Genomic DNA, 21,516 nt, shown 5'->3' with positions numbered 1-21,516 from the left:
TGGTGGTTGGATAATAAATACTGGTCAGCCGAGTGTTTAGCCGTAGGCCTATTCCAAACCCATTGTGGTTCAGAGAGACACGTTTTGAGAGAAGTTCCATTTGGAACAGTTTCATTTATATGTCATTTCATAAATGCTCTTCTGATCAACACTTTATATAGCCGAGGGGTAGCCTAGTAGGGAACCAACCATTTCCTGGTCAGGTCACCATGTCCAGAAAAACTCCAGGAGCCTCATTTATCACTCAGGAATGGGCACAAATATGTGCGTAAACCATGCGGGAGAGCATCTCCACGCAAAGTGTGAGGTTTTGTCAATATGAACGTTTGCTTGAGAGTGTGTGTAAATGTGCGCATAGCCATGACCATGCATACACATGTTGCCAAGTGGTGAAATAAGGGAACTACTTTTCAAGCATAGCCTGGTGAATGGGGAAAATATACAGTGGTTCTTCCTTTAAAGGTTTAGAGCTTATGCTGCGACTGTTTGTGGTAGATGGTTGCAGATTGTGGTAAATTGCGTCATTCTGTCATTGCACCACACTACCACAAGGGGGAGTTAGAACGCTGATCTACCGGTAGTCTAAACTGTGGCACAAATTGACTGTCTTTCGTAAATTAATGGCGGTGTGAATGTTTCAGTCCGAGAGTCTTTCTTCTCTGCCACTAGAGTCCTGCATCAGGCAACATCAACAAGAAATGCTGGCGGTGGTCCTGGAGTTGAGCGAGTACTTGGGTAAATACAATGGCGCAATTACACTTGGGCTTTTGGTTCCTATCCCCCTAAAAACAGACATAAATAATTCTAAATAACAAACGGACTTTATTTACCACAGTGTTAAAGAGTGATAGCTCCTCAATATGAAGTGAGTTTCTGAAACACGGAGTCCTTCTTTGCTAATGTGAAGAAGAAACTGAATGAAAGAGAGTCCAGCGAGGATTTGTCGGCATAAAGCTGAGTGACTCACTCATTCGTGGCTTTGGATCAAAATAAATAAGTACCAACATTCTTTCTGATAGTCTTTAACTTGGTCAAACCATTTCTTTACTCATGTTGTGTGTGTTCAAATTTTTTTGTGACCTTGTGGTTACATTGAAGGATTTAAACAAAATAAATCGAATAAATCCTATTCATAATGAATAATCAGAAGCTGGTCATTTTTCCTTCGTTTATTTATTTTTTAAGATTTTATTTTACATTTTTAGACAATACAAAACATACACAAACAACTACATCACACTTGCCCAGACCCACCTGCTCACACCCTCATCTCCAGCGCCCGCATCACTCTCCGCCACACGGCCTCAAACTGCACCATTTTGTTTCTCTCCGTCGCCCACACACACTTTCAACATTTGAATAATAAGGCATTTAAAAGGCTGACATTGGTTGATTTTTAATACTTCTGACAGACAAATTTCTAACTCCACCCATAACTTTTGGACTTTTTAACATTCCCAGAAGACATGGATTATTATAACCTAATGAAAAACGAACCTGGTAATCTAACTGAATTTACCACAGGCCTAAGACCTATGGGTTTAACCTTCTGAATGAATGATTATATTGAAGATAGACTGAAACATTCACACCTCCATTAATATACAAAATGATAGTCTAATAGCTCGGCTAGGTGTGAAGAATCCCCCAATTTGTGCCACGGTTTAGACTACCGATAGATGCTGCGGTAAGTCGGAGTTTAGTCCTATTGTAAAGTGTCGCCAAATGGCCAAAAAAGGGCCAACTTGCAATGTATTCGATGCTTAAAGTACTCTAAAGTTTTACATTTCTAACTCCAAACCTCATGCAACCGCAAAAGGTTGGATAAAGCATATACTTTACAGTATTTGTTCATCAACATCTTTATGCTTTCGTTAATAAAATAATGATAAAAAAAGACTTTCAAAATGCAGATGTTTAATTCAACTGCTGTACATCTCAGCTACATTTTAGTTGAACTCCCCCCCCCCCCAGCTCCACGGGTACAACCTTGCTGAGATGGTCGTTGTATTTGTTGTATCGGCAGTTTCTCAAGCCAAAACGTCTTAATGGCCTTCAACAGTTTGTCTTTGCTTATAGGCTTGGCAGAGTTACGGATGAATGTTTTCAGTGGATGCCAAACAAGTTCGATCGGGTTTAAAATCAGGAGACTTACATGTACAGATGATGAAAAAAATATTTTTCGATATACTGTAGGCCTACTGTATGCGAGGTGAGTCTCACTAGTGTTGGGTAATGTGCTGTTGAAAGTGTTACTCTGCTGACGCATTGAAGAGGGCGAGGAACGAGATGGTGTCACAATCCATGCCAGGCACACCTGTGAGCTCTGGAACTCCACCTCTGACAGGCAGAGTCAACAAACGTGGCGGGTCGTCGGTTCACCCTGACATTTCCATTCCTCTTCTGACAACAGAACTTGACGAACTGCTCACCAGGCACAGCAAGGGCTGTCCGGACCGTTATGCTGTTCTGCTATTCCAAGGATGTGTAACCGAAGAGAGATACCACATGTGGACACAGAATACCAAATGGGATGGATCCCAAGGAAAATGTGGCTTACCAGTGAACCTCTGAGTGTTCATCATTAATACTGTGTCTCAGAAGTTTCTGTCCATGACTGATGCAACCTGAAAAAGCATTAAAGACAGAGCTAATGAGTACTTGAGGTCACCAAGAAAGTCTGGACATGGCCTGCTCTCCCTTGTTGAAGGAATTAGGCACTTTATAATGATGGCTACATCTCATTGTCCTGTTGGTTTTTGTCAGACTGCACAGTAGCCTAGTAAACATATACATTTTAAAACAGTTTTTTGTTTTTTCTCTCGAATTCAGTAATATATTGGTACCACTGTAGATGCTATGTATTTATTTTTAGAATACTCTTCTCGGTTTACAGTAGTGATGGACAGCTGGAGGTATTTAGAAAAAGAATCTAACAGTTCTTTTTCACAAGTGTAGCAGGTTTTGAACAACGTTTCCACTCCTAGAATGGGAACAGTAAATGACTGTAATTAATACATTCATTCAATACATTGGAATACAAAAGAAGCCATCCACCATGATGGGCTATTAGCAGGACAATAGACTCGTGCCAAGAAGGACATCAAGGAGGAGGATAGGAAGAGCATTGTAATTAAAGACACCACACAGTATCCTAATAAACATATGCATTTTGATTTTTTGGGGGGGGGAAATCAATAATATATTCCTATCACGGTAGATGTTGTGTTTTTGGTTGATGACGAAGCCATAAAGCCTCTGCTACTAAACACAGTTAAAAAAAAACATATTTTTAATTAATTCCTGAATTACATGTTGCAGTTTATTAATTGTTTATTAGTCAAGGCTCCTTTCTCAATAGCCTACCCGTGTGTGGTCAACTATTTCAGCGCCGTTTCGCGCTGCTTTGAGACAAGCATGGTGATTGGTCTCGATTATTTTCACTGAATCTCTGTTTGGGTATTGGTTAGCTTACAATTAGGGTGTGGAAATGTTATTTTGCTCTTCACTGGCAGTCCCTTAGTAGCCTACAGTAGGTCTTATATTCCTACTGGAAACCCTGAGGCCTGTATAGGCTATTGTAAAATGCATCTTTGTTTTTTTCTCGGAATAGAAACACCCTAATATTAATCAAATTAATTAAGCAACATTTCTAAAAAATCAATCCCATATAGTCTGTTCTAATACAGGTTGTAAAGTCTCTAGTACAGCCAATATTAAAAACAGTCAAATGCTTTCGTGAATTTAAGCGCTTTAGCCGACATGTTGCGGTTTATTTAAGAAATAAGGCAGGAGGGGTGTGTGGTATATGGCAATATTGCCATACACCACGAACCCCTGAGGTGCCTTATTGCTATGATAAACTGGTTACAAACGTAGTTAGAGCAGTAATGTTTTGTCATACCTGTGGTATACGGTCTGATATACTACGGCTGTCAGCCAATCAACATTCAGAACTCGAACCACCCAGTTTATAATCATTGTTTAATTATTCCAGGCTCCCTTTGTTATTTAGTTTTATAACTAAAATGCTTGACTGTATTTAAAGACATGGATGACTTGTATGCTTTGCCAATAAGTAAGTTAAGCTAAAACAGCTACAGTAAACAGGACTCTTAGGCCTACAGCTCCATGACATTTCAATAACGTAGCTTCTCAAAGATGCCCTCTGGTGGTCAAACTAGCATCAACGGCAACAATGGCTGACAGTTAAATAACATTCCATAAAATGATGCAGCACCTGCAGGCTGCAGTATGACGCAACTTTTAAAGGAAGAACCACTGTATGTTGAAATTGTAAGAGTAATAATCACATCATTCTTAGATTTATTGTATAGACCACATCATTTCATTTGTTGTGATAATAATCCATGTAAAGTATGTTCATTTGTTAAATTAGAGGCCCGTGTGAACAACAGTGGAAACATTCTTGAAATACTATAAAAGACTGAGATAAATCGAACGAGAGATGGCTGATCTTGATCTGTTTGCAGAGAGCGCATTTTTTGACACCGATAGGACTTTTTTTTTGCAGAAAGTACAGATTGTCTCGTCCGATATCGCTTCCTAAAACTAATCTTATAGGGTTTTTTGTAATGATTTAAAACTTACTTTAGAAAGGAAAACGCATGCTATTCCGGTGCACATCCAAGTGCTATCCACCCTCTGGTATTTAGCAACAGGCACTTTTCAGTGGGAGCTTGCCGATCGGCATCTCACAGCCCTCGACGAGCCGACGTTTTGGATGCAATCAGCAGCAAAACGAACAGTTACATACACTTTCCGTACACCTTCGCACAACAGGTTGCAGCCAAGAGGGGTTTCTTTTCCAAATATAAACGACGCAATAGACGGCACCCACAGCGCCATAAAATCACCATCCCGAAATGAGTTCAACTCTGTGAACAGAAAAGGCTCACTTAATGTGCAGGTCATAGGTTATGTGATGCCCAAAAGACGCCGCTGAAAGTGGTGTCAAGGTGGCCAGGTGGAACACACGACTCATTCATTCTGCAGAACAGCAATGTTGGCATGAATACATGTATGAGGGAGCTGTTGAGGATGGATGGCTTATTGGTGAGCGTTGCCTACTCATTTGAAGTATATTTACCGTTGCGAAAACAACTTGAATTGTCCTAAAGATCCTCTCTTCGTAGCTATGTTTTTATTTTTACTGGTCAAGCCACAACTGAGCGAGCCAAATAAAACCTTTTGGTTGTACTCAACCTCTGACACGAGCACCTCTATTTCAGTCTTGGAAAATACATGTTATTCATAGCTTTTATGGGTTGCGCCAATGTATTTCATGTTACAGCATTGTATTTTCCCACATGCTTTAAAGTGATGATTTTGACCATACAGTTGTAGTCAGAAGATTACATACACTTAGGTTGGAGTCATTAAAACTCGTTTTTCAACCACTCCACAAATTTCTTGTTAACAAACTATAGTTTTGGTATGTCGGTTAGGACATCTACTTTGTGCATGACACAAGTCAATTTTCCAACAATTGTTTACAGAGATTATTTCACTTATAATTCACTGTATCACAATTCTAGTGGATCAGAAGTTTACATACACTAAGTTGACTGTGCCTTTAAACAGCTTGGAAAATTCCATAAAAGGATGTCATGGTGTTAGAAGCTTCTGATAGGCTAATTGACATCATTTGAGTCAATTGGAGGTGTACCTGTACCTTTCAAGACCTACCTTCAAACTCAGTGGCTCTTTCCTTGACATCATGGGGAAATCAAAAGATATCAGCCAAGATGTCAGAAAAACATGGTAGACCACAAGTCTGATTCATCCCTGGGAGCAATTTCCAAATGCCTGAAGGTACCACATTCATCTGTACAAACAATAGTACGCAAGTATAAACACCATGGGACCACACAGCCGTCATACCGCTCAGGAAGGAGATGCGTTCTGTCTCCTAGAGATTAATGTACTTTGCGCAAAGTGCAAATCAATCCCAGAACAACAGCAAAGGCCCTTGTGAAGATGCTGGAGGAAACAGGTACAAAAGTATCTATATCCACAGTTAAACGAGTCCTATATCGACATAACCTGAAAGGCCGCTCAGCAAGGAAGAAGCCACTGCTCCAAAACCGCCATAAAAAATCCAGACTACGGTTTGCAACTGCACATGGGGATAAAGATCGTACTTTTCGGAGAAATGTCCTCTGGTCTGATGAAACAAAAATAGTACTGTTTGGCCATAATGACCATCGTTATGTTTGGAGGAAAAAGGGGGAGGCTTGCAAGCCGAAGAACACCATCCCAACCGTGAAGCACGGGGGTGGCAGCATCATGTTGTGGGGGTGCTTTGCTGCAGGAGGGATTGATGCACTTCACAAAATAGATGGCATCATGAGGATGGAATGTTATGTGGATATATTAAAGCAACATCTCAAGACGTCAGTCAGGTAGTGAAAACTTGGTCGCAAATGGGTCTTCCAAATGGACAATGACCCCAAGCATACTTCCAAAATTGTGGCAAAATGGCTGAAGTACAACAAAGTCAAGGTATTGGAGTGGCCATCACAAAGCCCTGACCTCAATCCTATAGAAAATGTGTGGGCAGAACTGAAAAAGCGTGTGCGAGCAAGGAGGCCTATAAACCTGACTCAGTTACACCAGCTCTGTCAGGAGGAATTGGCCAAAATTCATCCAACTTATTGTGGGAAGCTTGTGGAACGCTACCCAAAACGTTTGACCCAAGTTAAACAATGTAAAGGCAATGCTACCAAATACTAATTGAGTGTATGTAAACTTCTGACCCACTGGGAAAGTGATGAAATAAATAAAAGCTGGAATAAATCATTCTCTCTACTATTATTCTGACATTACACATTCTTAAAATAAAGTGGTGATCCTAACTGACCTAAGACAGGGAATTTTTACTAGGATTAAATGTCAGGAATGGTGAAAAACTGAGTATTTGTATTTGGCAAAGGTGTATGTAAACGTCCGACTTCAACTGTATATGGTTAATTAGGGGCGTTTCGCAATGCAAATTGCCAAGGTCAAACACGAGCACTGAGGCTAAGAACAATTGATATATATCAATGGTGATCTACTGACGTGCTTATAATGCACGTTGGATTGTTTGATAAATCACTTTTTCTATACCTACGAACATTCAAAATTCCATTAAATAGGATTTTAGAATAGTTTCTACGCAATATTGATAAATGAGGCCCCTGGCCCTTTCTATAAAGGACCCGACCTCAACATAACGAAGGTCAGCTGTATGCAAATGGGGAACTTTCCTTCACTTGCTATCGCCGGACTCTACTGTTGGTTTGCGGAAGCTCGTTCTTCCGCTCCCTCATCTCTCCTCCACTGTCTCTATTAAACACGCCATTCAACAACACCTCTCTCGCTCTTTCCCTCTGCTCCAGACTGTCTCTCCGTCGGGTCAGGGTGGTAGACCGGAGTCTCCCGTCTACTCTAACCTTCAGGAGCTGAAGATCTCTCGGTCGAGCCTACCCCCCAACCCCTCCAGCTCCCCACTGCATGTCCTGGGGGACTGGGAGACACACAAGGTCTGTACTGTCACTGTGTCGTGTATTGTAACTTACGTATCATCGAAGGATGCCGCCCAAATGGTACCCTATTCCCTATTTAGTGCACTACTTTTCACCATTGCATGTAAGGAATAGGGTGCCATTTGTGATGCTGCCTATATCATGTTGCCTGGTCTATGTTTCTTTGTCATTTTACTGTTTTTAACCACCAGACAAATGTCCGTTTCTTTATGAAATATTTTAATTTTAAACAATTCAAGATTTTAAATTCAATTAAATTCCAAGGACCAGAACGGCAGACACTACTACTTCAACCGCGCCACCCAGGAGCGGACATGGAAGCCCCCCCGAGCCAAGGACGCTAGCAGTGGTAGCAGCAGCCGGGGGGAGACTCACAGCAAAAGCACTGGGGAGGCAGAGGTATGTAGATACTGGGACATATACTGTATATTGGAAACGCACACACATACTTACTCAAACACACATTCAGGCACAGACACAAGCAAATGCAAACACATGCATGAAGACTAATGGGGTATGTGCTTGTACTCTCATAAGCCCATCCAAACACATTCGACAGAAAGAATCACTGCCTCATTCTGGCAGTATCACAGTTATCTTTTGGAGGGGTTTGTAGAACACCACGCTGCCATCTTGTGGCCAGAAGCACTCAGTGTTCCTTAAACTGTGGCTGTTGTGGGCTATGTCACTGCAGTATTTTAATTTTCATGTCTAACTCGCGACACCCGGTCACAATGTTCAGAGCGGGGCTCAGTGAAATACTGTATGGGATCTCTGGCTCTCTGTGCTTTTCAGACCTGTGTTCAAATACTGTTTGAAATCATGCAACAACAAAATGTATATGTGCTTGATTGAGTTTGCCTGGCTAGAGTCGAAGTTTGATTTGATTTGTCTGTGCGCAGAAATATAATTAGCATAAAAAAATCCTCTATCAAAATCCGTCTGTTTCAGCTAGAGATATTGGCACAGTGACAAATGTTTGTTGTTTTGTCTCTCTACTCCAGCACTTTGGATTTGAAATAATACAATGACTATGAGGTTAAGGTACAGACTGTCAGCTTTAATTTGAGGGTATTTTCATCCATATCGGGTGAACCGTTTAGAAATTACAGCACTTTTTGTACACAGTCCCCCCATTTTAGGTTACCAAAAGTATTGGGACAAGTTTAGTATTTGTTCTCATATTCCTAGCACGCAATGATTACATCAAGCTTGTGACTACAAACTTGTTGGGTGCATTTCCTATTTGTTTTAGTTGTGTTTTTCCTATTCTTTTGTGCCAAATATCAATTGAATAGTAAGTAATGTATTGTGTCATTTTGGAGTCACTTTTATTGTAAATAAGAATAGAATGTTTCTTAACACCTCTACATTAATGTAGATGCTACCATGATTACGGATAGTCTTGAATTAATTTAAAATAAAGATGAGTGCGAAAGTTACAGATGCACAAGTATCATACCCCTCACCATTACAATAACAGGGGAGGTTAGCAGTTTTGGGGGTTATGATATTTGTGGGTCTATACTTATCACGATTCATTCAGTGATAATACACAGCCAACGTCTCCCCCCCCTCACACACACACTCCCAGAAACAATGTTTCCCACCCCTCCAGGCCTCAATTGCGACAGTGCAATCGTCTCTGATTTATAGAGAGATTCAAGGAGCTATTATTGTTATGTAACATAATAGATGCAAAGCATGGATATTTACAATCATGCACTTCTAAATGAATTTTGTAACTTTGCCCCAGAAGCATTTAACTGCAAGGCACTCACACATCATATGGAGGAATGTGCCTACCTGATTTAGGGGACACAGTTGGGAGTTGGGGCCAATTTCCATCGTAAAACGTTTCCTTGGTGTTAAATACAGTCTGTGAACAAACTTAAAATGTATAAACTGATGGTTCCTATTATGGGATGCCAATGTCATATTTTTCCACATTATATTCCTGTTAAAGGGTTGGTAAGATTCAATTAGATCTGTGGACGGTACTTTTTTAATGGCTTGCTCTTATATATAGTGCGTTCGGAAAGTATTCAGACCCCTTGACCTTTTCCACATTTTGTTAGGTTACAGCCTTATTCTAAAATGGATTAATCATTTTTTTCCCTCATCAATCTACACACAATACCCCATAATGACAAAGCAAAAACAGGTTTTTAGAAATATAAATATCACATTTACATAAGTATTCATACCATTTACTCAGTACTTTGTCAAAGCACCTTTGGCAGCGATTACAGCTTTGAGTCTTCTTGGGTATGACGCTACAAGCTTTGGGGAGTTTCTCCCATTCTTCTTTGCAAATCCTCTCAAGCTCTGTCAGGTTGGTTGGGAGTGTTGCTGCACAGCTATTTTCAGGTCTCTCCAGAGATGTTCGATTGGGCCACTCAAGGACATTCAGAGACTTGTCCCGAAGCCACTCCTGCGTTGTCTTGGCTGTGTGCTTAGGGTCGTTGTCCTGTTTGGAAGTTGAACCTTCGCCCCAGTCTGAGGTCCTGAGCGCTCTGGAGCAGGTTTTCATCAACGATCTCTTTGCACTTTGCTCTGTTCATCTTTCCCTCGATCCTGACTAGTCTCCCAGTCCCTGCAGCCGAAAAACATCCCCACAGCATGATGCCAACACCATGCTTCACCGTAGGGATGGTGCCAGGTTTCCTCCAGACGTGACGCTTGGCATTAAGGTCAAATCTTGGTTTAATCAGACCAGATAATTTTGTTTCTCATGGTCTGAGAGTCCTTTAGGTGTCCTTTGGCAAACTCCATGTGGGCTGTCATGTGCCTTTTACTGAGGAGGGGCCACTCTACAATAAGGCCTGATTTGGTGGAGTGCTTCAGAGATGGTTGTCCTTCTAGAAGGTTCTCCCATCTCCACGGAGGAACTCTGGAGCTCTGTAAGAGTGACCATTGGGTTTTTGGTCACCTCCCTGACCAAGGCCCTTCTCCCTGGATTGCTCAGTTTGGCACGGCGGCCAGCTCTAGGAAGAGTCTTGGTAGTTCCAAACTTCTTCCATTTTAAGAATTATGAAGGCCACTGTGTATTTGGGGACCTTCAATGCTGCAGAAATGTTTTGGTACCCTTCCCCAGATCTGTACCTTGACACAATCCTGTCTCTGAGCTCTACGGACAATTCCTTCGAACTCATGGCTTGGTTTTTTGCTCTGACATGCACTGTCAACTGTGGGACCTCATATAGACAGGTGTGTGCCTTTCCAAATCATGTCGAATCAATTGAATTTACAACAGGTGGACTCCAATCAAGTTGTAGAAACATCTCAAGGACGACCAGTGGAAACAGGAGTTCAATATTGAGTCTCATAGCGAAGGTATTTCTGTGTTTTTATTTGTAATAAATTTGCAAACATTTCTAAAAACCTGTTTTCACTTTATCCTTCTGGGGTATTGTGTGTAGATTGATGAGGAAAACAATTAATTTAATACATTTTAGAATAAGGCTGTAACGTAAAAATTTGCTGCGCCCTCCAGATTGCAAGGCGTTATGGTGTAATGTTGCATATGGGCATGACATTTTGATTCCCAGTCGCGCTGTATTTCAATTTTGCGACAAATAGAAATTATGTGAGCAATAATAGGACCAAAGCGTATTTTACATTGTTTAAGTGATATTTCAGTGAAGAACACCTCTTCCAGGGATATAGGAAACACCATATTTCTCTCTATACTCAGCCAGGGTGCAGAAGAATCATGACTAAACCAATTTAGGATGGGCCGAAATGCTAGAGCCTGGACATACCATTTTAAAGTTTGGTACAGATAGTTATTTTCCTCTTTGCGAGTTTGTTCATTTTATTAGGGCTTGATTACCTTGTTGTATACATTTTGCAACCGCACTATGGATTGTATCCCAATAGCCAGAAGGGGGAGACGAGGGAAGCATTGAACTACAGAAATTCAGCCCTGGCATTATGTTCACTTTGACAATAGATATTCTGCCGGTTAAAGTAACTGGGATATTAGTCCATCTACTGAGGTTGGGCTGAATTGATTTGAGCATTCAAGTTAAAGTTTCTGGCCATGGTTTTATCTAAGGAAGGAAATATACTGCACCTATGCCCAAATGTTTAAAATGGGAAACAATTGGGATTCCATAAGTAGAGAGAGAGAGAGAGTCCTACATTGTGGTCTTGAGCAGCAGTAGTGCAGATTTGGTTAATGTATTTTATAACTGGAGATGGAACTGAGATGGAGCTGAATTTGTCTATGATCGTCAATGCTTTTGGGAGGGATTGAGATGTAATGTCAAATATCGTTGGCGTATAATGAGATGAAGTGATCTGTAGAATTTAGAGATATTGGTGTAATTTCTTTTGATTGTCGAATTGCCTGTGCCAGGGGCTCCAGAGACAATTTAAAATAGCAGAGGTGAGATGGGATCACCTTGCCAACTACTTGTAGTTATTTTGAACAGAACAGAGCAGGTATTGCCTGTTATTACTATGGCTGAGGGATTGGCATATAGTATTTTAATCATATGAATGAATTTGAATTTCATCAGCTTTTTCTGCGTAGAGAGATACTGTTGATCTGCCCAATGATCTTTGGTTCCTGATGAAGCATGTAAGATATGTAATAGACGACGGAGGTTACCTGAAGATAGTCGCTTTTTAACAAACCCGCTTTGGTCAAGATGTACCAATTTGGGAAGTAAGTTTCAAGACGGGAAGATGGAATTTTTGAAAATAGTTTAATGTCTGTGTTTATCAAAGAAAGAGGGGGTGATAGTGAGAGCACTGGGTGGCGTCCTTACCTTGTTTTAATAAAAGCTAAATTACTGCTGTATTTACATCCCTTCCAAATGAACCTTTGAACGGCTGTGTTCATCATTTCAAGTAACAGTGGACCTAATTGGTTCTAAAATTTTAAATAGACCTCAGGAGGAATACAGTCACAACCAGGTGATTTGCCTTTATTCATGTTATCCAATGCCCTTTGGAGTTCATGGAGAGAGATGTGGGCTTTCAGCGGGCCGGATTCCTCAGTTGAGAGAAGAGGAGTTCTTATATCGTTTAAAAATGACTCAATCTGGCTTGGTGTGGATTTACAATCAGAGGTGTACAAATCTTCATAGAAACGGGAGAATCTTTGGTTTATTAATTTGGGTTCTGATAATAATTCACTTGATTCATATTCAATAGTTGCAAATGTTATTTTACCCTTATTTTACCAGGTAAGTTAAACTGAAAACACATTCTCATTTACAGCATTGACCTGGAGAATAGTTATAGGGGAGAGGAGGTTGGGATAAATGAGCCAATTTGAAGCTGGGGATGATTAGGTGGCCATGATGGTATGAAGGCCAGATTGGGAATTTAGCCACACCGGGGTTAACATCCCTACTCTTATATAAATGCCATGGGATATTTAGTGACCACAGAGAGTCAGGATACCCGTTTAACGTCCCATCCAAAAGACGGTCTTCAGGGCAATGTCCCCAATCACTGCCCTGGGGCAGCATGTGGGTCGCGGAGTGATCTTCAAGAAAACTGCAGAAAAAAGATCTAGTAAACCACAAAGCACACGGGCACCTCCCACTCCCGCAGCTGCCAAGCTGTAGAGAGCGAAGTTGCACTTGGCCAAATCAATTCCAGTAATTAATGAAATAATCATACATTTACTCTGACACGTCGCGACCCACTATTAACAGGTCAAGTGGGTCGTGATCCATACATTAATAAAGGCTGAGTTAGGCAATCAGGTCTGGGTAGATGCTGCGTAGGTCAGACCCCCAGATTCCGTTGCAAGGTGAACTATTCGCAGCTTGACTTCAAAGCTGTGGATCCGTACAATCATACTGTTCCGGAGAGGACCCATGCGGAGCGCAATGTTAATCAGCGGCATGGGACCCAGCTTCTCCTGCCCGAGCAGTTTATAGAAAAGATTGCTCATGAAGGAAGTTGGGTTGCCCGCTTCAACACCAGTTTCAAGTCCTGTGATCCGCACATTGAATTAACCGGAATGATTTTGGAGTGATTCTGTTTTCTCTATTAGGAGTTAGATTTTTCCTTCCGACTTAGCTCGCGCTGTTTCCCGATCATGGAGTCGCACCTCTGTTGATTTGGCTGTCTTCTCCAGACTTTCCACTTGAATTGAATAGGTATCCACTTTAGCAGTGAGCTCTCACAATGATACGTTTACCGGTTTACTGCATTTACCGCTTACTATTGTAAGTCCAGGGAAAAAGTAAACTCCTCACGAACAATCTCTCTCGCATAGTAACGGCCAGCTCTTTCTGTAGAAAGCGGATGGGCAAATTCTGGCTGCTGCAGCACAATAGACATGCTAGATATTTATTGTCACACAATGAATGTCCCAAACCTTAATATGATGATTAGTATTGAAAAGTTTTAGGAAATAAGTCTGTTAATTCATAGTAATTTGCAAAAGAAAACCACGAAACGGTCCCCGCGTTTCAATGCATGCCACCGGAACCGGGGCAGCAGGTAGCCTAATGGTTAGAGTGTTGGGCCAGTTACCGAAAGGTTGCTGGATCGAATCCCAGAGCTTACAAGGTAAAAATCTGTCGTTCTGCCCCTGAACAAAGCAGTTAACCCACTGTTCCACGGCAGGCCGTCATTGTAAATAATAATTTGTTCTTAACTGACTTGCCTAGTTAAATAAAGGTTAAATGATCAAAAATAAAACAAATAAAAACTGAAAGTTATTCAATGCGTTTCTATGGGCTAATGGCATTGAGGCATAATTCAATGTTTCATCAAAATCTTTTTTTTATACCTACAGTGGTCCTAAAATTCAAAAACAAATAGCTAAATGATCCTTGGTATGACCCTCTAAAAACAATTCCATATTTTAGCTTAGTAAAAACCCAGCCTCAGGCAGACTCTAGGGGGTTTTAATGGACCTATAGAATAGTCCCACAACTGTAAACCCCTCTCATCTGGCACTCCAGGCAGGCTAGAGCAAATTCTTTAAGTATTTGAAAGATTTCAAAGGATTGGTGTTATGCTGTGCTGTGGGTGACTGCAGTGTTCTTGGCTGTACATTGTGGGTGACTGTGACCTCTATACTGTAGCTCTGACTGTGGATAATTGGTTGCTTTCTATTCTCTATGCATAGATAACTCAATGGTGATTGGTCCTTATCTCTCTCCTTTTTTCTCTTTCTTTCTCTCCCTCCATTTCTCTATTTCTTTCTCTCTCCTTCTCTCTGCCTCTTTCTCTCTGCCTCCCCCTCTCTCCCCCTCTTCCGTTTCCCCCTAATCATAGACAACTCTGCCTCTCTCTTTCTCCCCATCCTTCCTTCCTCTCCTCTCGCTCGCCATTGGTCGCTTCCAGCCTCTGTCGTTGGAGGACAACTGCCACAGCACGTATTCTAGCCAATCAGACAGCCAGTATGGCTCCCCGCCTCGAGGTTGGTCAGAAGAGCTGGATGAGCATGGACACACTCTGTATGTCAGTGACTATACTTATGAGAAGGTACTGGGGACTCTCTCTGTGTCTGTCTTCACTGTCATGGCCTCTGAGTTCTTCTCTCTATTACACTTAGACCGGACCACTGCACCACACGAGGTGCTTTTTTTAGTGTGTCAGTGATGCTCATCTAGTCTTGTTTGTGTTTGTGTGTCCGTGTCCGTCCAGTGGATAAAGCATGTTGATGAACAGGGCCGACCCTACTACTACAGTGCTGACGGCTCAAGATCTGAATGGATGCTGCCCAAGGTATGGCCCAGCCCAAGTACACTGCCTCCAATTTACCCTGCGTTCATAACCAAGTGGGAAAAATCGACTTGAATGCACCTCCGACTGGTAATTACTCGTGGGGAACTCGTCTATCATCCCCGAGCTCCGACTTCTCCCACATGGTGACCTCTGACGTCACCTACCAAGGAAATGGCCTCCATAACAGCATTTTCTGTAGTTAAATGCAAAACAAAACATTATTTATAAAAAGCTATCTATTAATACGTTTTTTTAAACACTGTCATTTGTTTACAGGCATGGTAGCTGTACTTTTTTGCTTATGGTTGACGCAGCTTGTTGGCCATTACCAATATCCGCTTCTCTTATATTTTTTTGGTGTACTTTTTACCCCTTTTTCTCCCCAATTTTCATGGTATCCAATTGGTAGTTAGTCTTGTCCCATCGCTCCAACTCCCGTACGGGCTCAGGAGAGACGAAGGTCGAAAGCCACGCATCCTCCGAAACATCCTCCCTGCCAAGCCACACTGCTTCTTGACACACTGCTCGCTTAACCCGGAAGCCAGCCGCTCCAATGTGTCGGAGGAAACACTGTACAACTTGCGACCGTGTCAGCGTGCGTGCGCCCGGCCCGCCACGAGTTGCTAGGGCGCGATGGGACGAGGACATCCCGGCCGGCCAAACCCTCCCCTAACCCGTATGACGCTGGGCCAATTGTGCGTGGCCTCATGGGTCTCCCGGTCGCGGCCGGCTGCGACATAGCCTGGGATCCAATCTGCGTTTCTCAATGAGTTCAAAGCACGTGAATGCATGCAACTGGTATTTACAACTTCACAACTGGTAATTTCCACCTTCCCAGTTGGTTATGAACACAGCATTAGTATAATAGTTTGGGCTGGTTGCTTGTCCCCAAACATAGTTACGCTTATTGGTTTCATATAGGTTTGTCTTTCTCGTTGAAAGTGTTCATGTTTATTAGTACCTCTGTATGATGTTTGTCCTCTCTCTCTCTCTCTCTCTCTCTCTCTCTCTCTCTCTCTCTCTCTCTCTCTCTCTCTCTCTCTCTCTAGTACAACCACTCCCCTCATCTCCTGCCGGGCGGAGGAGACACCCCTAAGAGCCGCAGTCTGGACAGGAAGCATGTAGCGCCCATCGTCCTGACCAAGTGGAGACACAGCACCTACGTACTGGACACCAACGACAAGGTGAGATGCCCCAAAAAATGTGTTTCATTATAGGTCACATTTCTAGTCTCTGAGGTATCTTGTCTAGTGAGTTTGTTTATTATGTGAGGTGTAGTTGTTGTCTTGAGTCCCAAATGGCACCAGGGCCCTTGTCAAAAGTAATGCACTTTTTTAAAATGTAACTTTTATTTGACTAGGCAAGTCAGTTAAGAACAAATTCTTATTTACAATGACAGCCTAGGAACAGTGGGTTAACTGCCTTGTTCAGGGGCAGAACGACAGATTTGTACCTTGTCAGCTCAGGGATTTGATCCAGCAACCTTTCGGTTACTGGCCCAACGCTCTAACCACTAGGCTACCTGCCTCCCCGATAGGGTGCCATTTGGAACACGATCATGATGTGAATGGGAGGGGGTAGTTGTAGACTCATGATTCTGTTCTGCAGTGACTCATCAAAAACAACTGGCCGCCCCCACCCTTACAGACAGACAAAAGTCAGTGCCCCTACACCCTCCAATCGCAGCAGCCAATCACCTTGCTTGTTAATCACAGAGAGCGAGAAGGATCACTATCCTTCATCTAATCAAATTATACCTTCATCCAATCAGGCCTATCACGTTCCAAGCTTGCTGCTGCCGCCGAGTGCACTTCCTCCTGTTAATTCCTATTTATCTGAAAAACGATATGACATTTAATGATGACCCATTGATCACTTCTATAATAATATATCATATAATCTATAATCACTTCTATAATCTACAATAATATATGTAGTGTCGACGTAAGCATGGCGATATCAACCTTTCCTTTCCCTCAGTTAGTAGTTTGATTTCAGGTTCAATCTAAATATATTCATTGCATGGTTTAATTATGTAATTTTGAAAGAATACTTGACAACATTCAACAATTCTATCTGTCCTTAACTATCTATCTCCATGTCCATGTAACCATGTGTTGGTTTACTTCTGTAGCTGTCTCTGGGGCTGTTCCAGAAAGCAGGATCATTAACTTAGCCAGCTAACTTTGAAAAGCAATCAGATACTGTATATATCTTCATTTTCTGGTTACATTTTAAAATACAATCTTGAATACGGGTATGTGTTGTTAGTTGTCAAGTTAATTATACCGTGCTAATTTCAAGCCAGCTATTTCAGAATATTTAGGAGAGTTAGCCGGCTAACTTATTGATCGTGCTTTCTGGAACATCCCTCTGTCGTACTCAGTAGTTCTTAGATTGTGTTGTCATTCTCATCACTAGGATGCTGCGTTGGGCCCCAAGGTCCCCGGCTCTCCTGACTCTGACTCCTCAGACCCCTCGTCCCTCAAGCCCCCCACCTCTGTTAGTATCCCCCTCTCTCTCCTCTCCTGTAGTGTGGCCTTCCCTCTGTGCTCCTCTTCTGTCTTCTATTCTACTGTGTGGTCGACTGATGTCAATTTTCATAGAAAATGGTAGAACATCTGTAGAAACTCTGGTCTCTTGTTGTGCCTGAATTGTCAAATGACTTTGCTCTGCTGTCTTTACTGGTGACTCTGTAAATATTCTACCTGTATTGGAACCAACTAGTGGTGGTGGTGACTGTAACAATGTATCACAGACCAGACTGTGGGGAACCTATTAAGTGTTGTCTTGCTGTGGTTTCACTGCGTGATTTCAGTCATACTAAAGTTTCTGCGTTCTTGTCTCCTCTTTCCTTCAGTCTCTCTGGTTTGGGCTGTTTGCTTGGGCTGCTTTGTTGTATGTCTGTGTGCCTTTTGGTCAAAAGTAGTGCACTATATAGGAAATAGGGTGTAATTTGTGACAGAGAATGTGTCTTGTTTTTTTCCCCCCCTGTCAGTCGTGTCTGGCCCTGTCTACGTGTGATGATGATGTGTCTCTTTGTTTCTCTGCAGCCTTCAGAGAAGTGTGGTCTTCTTAACGTGACCAAGATCACTGAGCATGGCAAGAAAGTGCGGTGAGTAGTACTGTTTTAGGAAGAGGACCAGGAGTTCCTGCACATATTGACTAACTGCTGGTCAAAGCAACACAACGTGGACTGTTTGTTGAGCTGAAATAACATGTATGATATGAAGTTTTTGCCCCAAAGCAAAAATACATTTTGTGTCTGAAATTTCGGCTTGGGCCAATCGTCTTTCAATGGGGGTCATCCGTTGACGGATGACGGACAACTGACATGATTGTCTGTAAAAAATAAAATAAATAAAAACGTTGACATAAGTGTAACTTTTGACAGACAAATTCTGACAATGATAAATTCAGATGTTTTCTTTATACGTCTCTGTGTGGCCTCAGCCTGAATGATGTAGGATTGTGTGTGTGTGTGTGTTTACAGGAAAAATTGGACGTCGTCCTGGACAGTCCTCCGGGGCTCCTCGCTACTATTCACTAAAAGCCAGGGGGGCGGGACCAGCTGGGTGAGTAGTGTCAATCTGCTACTGTACTCTACACTCGAGTGTTCAAACCGTTAGAAATAGAGTAGAACAGGAATAGACCCTCTGACATGGCAATTTACCCCTCTCTACAGCAAGCCATAATACCTTTTTTTAAATTTGTATTTTTTTATTTAACCTTTATTAAACTAGTCATTTAAGAACAAATTCTTATTTACAATGACTGCCTACCCCGGCCAAACCCTAACCCGGACGACGCTCGGCCAATTGTACCTTGGTGGCTCCTCCTTCGCTGAGCTGCTACTCTCGCTGCTAGGCAACTGGAGGCTCTCGGTGGTCAAGCCCCACCCTGTCTGGTCTAAAGTAGTGTACTACTGTATATAGGCAGAAAAGAGAAATGCGTAAAAAGAACATTTCGATTTAGAGTAATAAAGAAATGGAATAATTGTATCTGAGCAAACCAGAAACTTTTCAATATATAAATTCAAACCATCCTTTAGAACCATTTAAATATAATACATTGGATGGTTGTGCAGGACTATGGTCGATGAAGTAATCAATCTATCTTTTCAAACTGCTAGAGTATTTATCTGGTCAATATGTCAGTGTATTACTGTATGTCTGTTGTTTTTAACAGTGTGTTATAAACTCAGCAAAAAAAGAAACGTCCCTTTCAAAGATAATTTGTAAAAATCCAAATAACTTCACAGATCTTCATTGTTATGGGTTTAAACACTGTTTCCCATGCTTGTTCAATGAACCATAAACTATTCATGAACATGCACCTGTGGAACGGTCGTTAAGACACTAACAGCTTACAGACGGTAGGCAATTAAGGTCACATTTATGAAAACTTAGGACACTAAAGAGGCCTTTCTACTGACTCTGAAAAACACCAAAAGAAAGATGCCCAGGGTCCCTGCTCATCAGCGTGAACGTGCCTTAGGCATGCTGCAAGGAGGCATGAGGACTGCAGATGTGGCCAGGGCAATAAATTGCAATGTCCGTACTGTGAGACACCTAAGACAGCGCTACAGGGAGACAGGACGGACAGCTGATCGTCCTCACACGTGGTCTGCCACTGCAACAACACCTGCACAGGATTGGTACATCCGAACATCACACCTGCAGGACAGGTACAGGATGGCAACAACTGCCTGAGTTACACCAGGAACGCACAATCCCTCCATCAGTGCTCAGACTGTCCGCAATAGGCTGAGAGAGGCTGGACTGAGGGCTTGTAGGCCTGTTGTAAGGCAGGTCCTCACCAGACATCCCAGGCAACAACGTCGCCTATGGGCACAAACCCACCATCGCTGGACCAGACAGGACTGGCAAAAAGTGCTCTTCACTGACGAGTCGCGGTTTTGTCTCACCAGTGGTGATGGTCGGATCCGCGTTTATCGTCGAAGGAATGAGCGTTACACCGAGGCCTGTACTCTGGAGTGGGATCCATTTGAAGGTGGAGGGTCCGTCATGGTCTGGGGCGGTGTGTCACAGCATCATCGGACTGAGCTTGTTGTCATTGCAGGCAATCTCAAAGCTGTGCGTTACAGGGAAGACATCCTCCTCCCTCATGTGGTACCCTTCCTGCAGGCTCATCCTGACATGACCCTCCAGCATGACAATGCCACCAGCCATAAGGCTCGTTCTGTGCGTGATTTCCAGCAAGACAGGAATGTCAGTGTTCTGCCATGGCCAGCAAAGACTCCGGATCTCAATCCCATTGAGCACGTCTGTGACCTGTTGGATCGGAGGGTGAGGGCTAGGGCCATTCCCCCCAGAAATGTCCAGGTGCCTTGGTGGAAGAGTGTGGTAACATCTCACAGCAAGAACTGGCAAATCTGGTGCAGTCCATGAGGAGGAGATGCACTGCAGTACTTAATGCAGCTAGTGGCCACACCAGATACTGAATGTTACTTTTGATTTTGACCCCCCCCCCACCTTTGTTTAGGGACAAATTATCCCATTTCTGTTAGTCACATGTCTGTGGAACTTGTTCAGTTTATGTCTCAGTTGTTGAATCATTATGTTCATACAAATATTTACACGTTAAGTTTGCTGAAAATAAACGCAATTGACAGTGAGAGGACGTTTCTTTTTTTGCTGAGTTTATGTGCAAATGTGATTGTATTATAAATTGTATTTTAATGTTTAAGGACTCTTGGAAGATTAGTCCAAATGAGGACTTAAAGAGGTCATAATATACTTTATTTTAAAGATATATATATATATACCAGTCAAAAGTTTGGACACACCTACTCATTCCAGGGTTTTTCTTTATTTGTACTATTTTCTATATTGTGGAACAATAGTGATGACATCAAAACAATTATATTTTGATTTGTTTACCACTTTTTTGGTTACTGCATGATTCCATATGTGTTATTTCATAGTTTTGATGTCTTCACTATTATTCTACAATGTAGAAAATAGTAAAAATAAAGAAAAACCCTTGAATGAGTAGGTGTGTCCAAACTTTTGACTGGTACTGTATATATATGTACAGTTGAAGTCGGAAGTTTACATACACCTCAGCCAAATACATTTAAACTCAGTTTTTCACAATTCCTGACATTTAATCCTAGTAAAAATTCCCTGTCTAGGTCAGTTAGGATCACCACTTTATTTTAAGAATGTGAAATGTCAGAATAATAGTAGAGAGAATGATTTATTTCAGCTTTTATTTCTTTCTTCACATTCCCATT

At 42.0% G+C, this 21,516-nt stretch overlaps 1 protein-coding gene across 4 annotated transcripts in view; it reads left to right on the top strand.

Moving 5' to 3' along the window:
- The window catches only part of LOC120020110 (rho GTPase-activating protein 12-like), a 67,210-nt gene that overhangs the window by 34,078 nt on the left and 11,616 nt on the right, over positions 1–21,516 (top strand). The window contains exons 2-9 of one of the 4 annotated variants that reach the window (XM_038963555.1): positions 7,404–7,547; positions 7,815–7,949; positions 14,805–15,014; positions 15,177–15,257; positions 16,307–16,441; positions 17,679–17,759; positions 18,311–18,372; positions 18,751–18,832. In XM_038963555.1, coding sequence (XP_038819483.1) covers positions 7,404–7,547; positions 7,815–7,949; positions 14,805–15,014; positions 15,177–15,257; positions 16,307–16,441; positions 17,679–17,759; positions 18,311–18,372; positions 18,751–18,832 — 930 coding nt within the window. The remainder of the gene's footprint in view (positions 1–7,403; positions 7,548–7,814; positions 7,950–14,804; positions 15,015–15,176; positions 15,258–16,306; positions 16,442–17,678; positions 17,760–18,310; positions 18,373–18,750; positions 18,833–21,516) is intronic. The other 3 variants (XM_038963556.1, XM_038963557.1, XM_038963559.1) reach the window with 3 other exon arrangements.

Source organism: Salvelinus namaycush, chromosome 25 (assembly GCF_016432855.1).
Source record: "Salvelinus namaycush isolate Seneca chromosome 25, SaNama_1.0, whole genome shotgun sequence".
NCBI classification, from domain to species: Eukaryota; Metazoa; Chordata; class Actinopteri; order Salmoniformes; family Salmonidae; genus Salvelinus; species Salvelinus namaycush.
The sequence above is the reverse complement of the archived record's forward strand: the minus strand, read 5'-3'. Positions and strand labels throughout refer to the sequence as shown.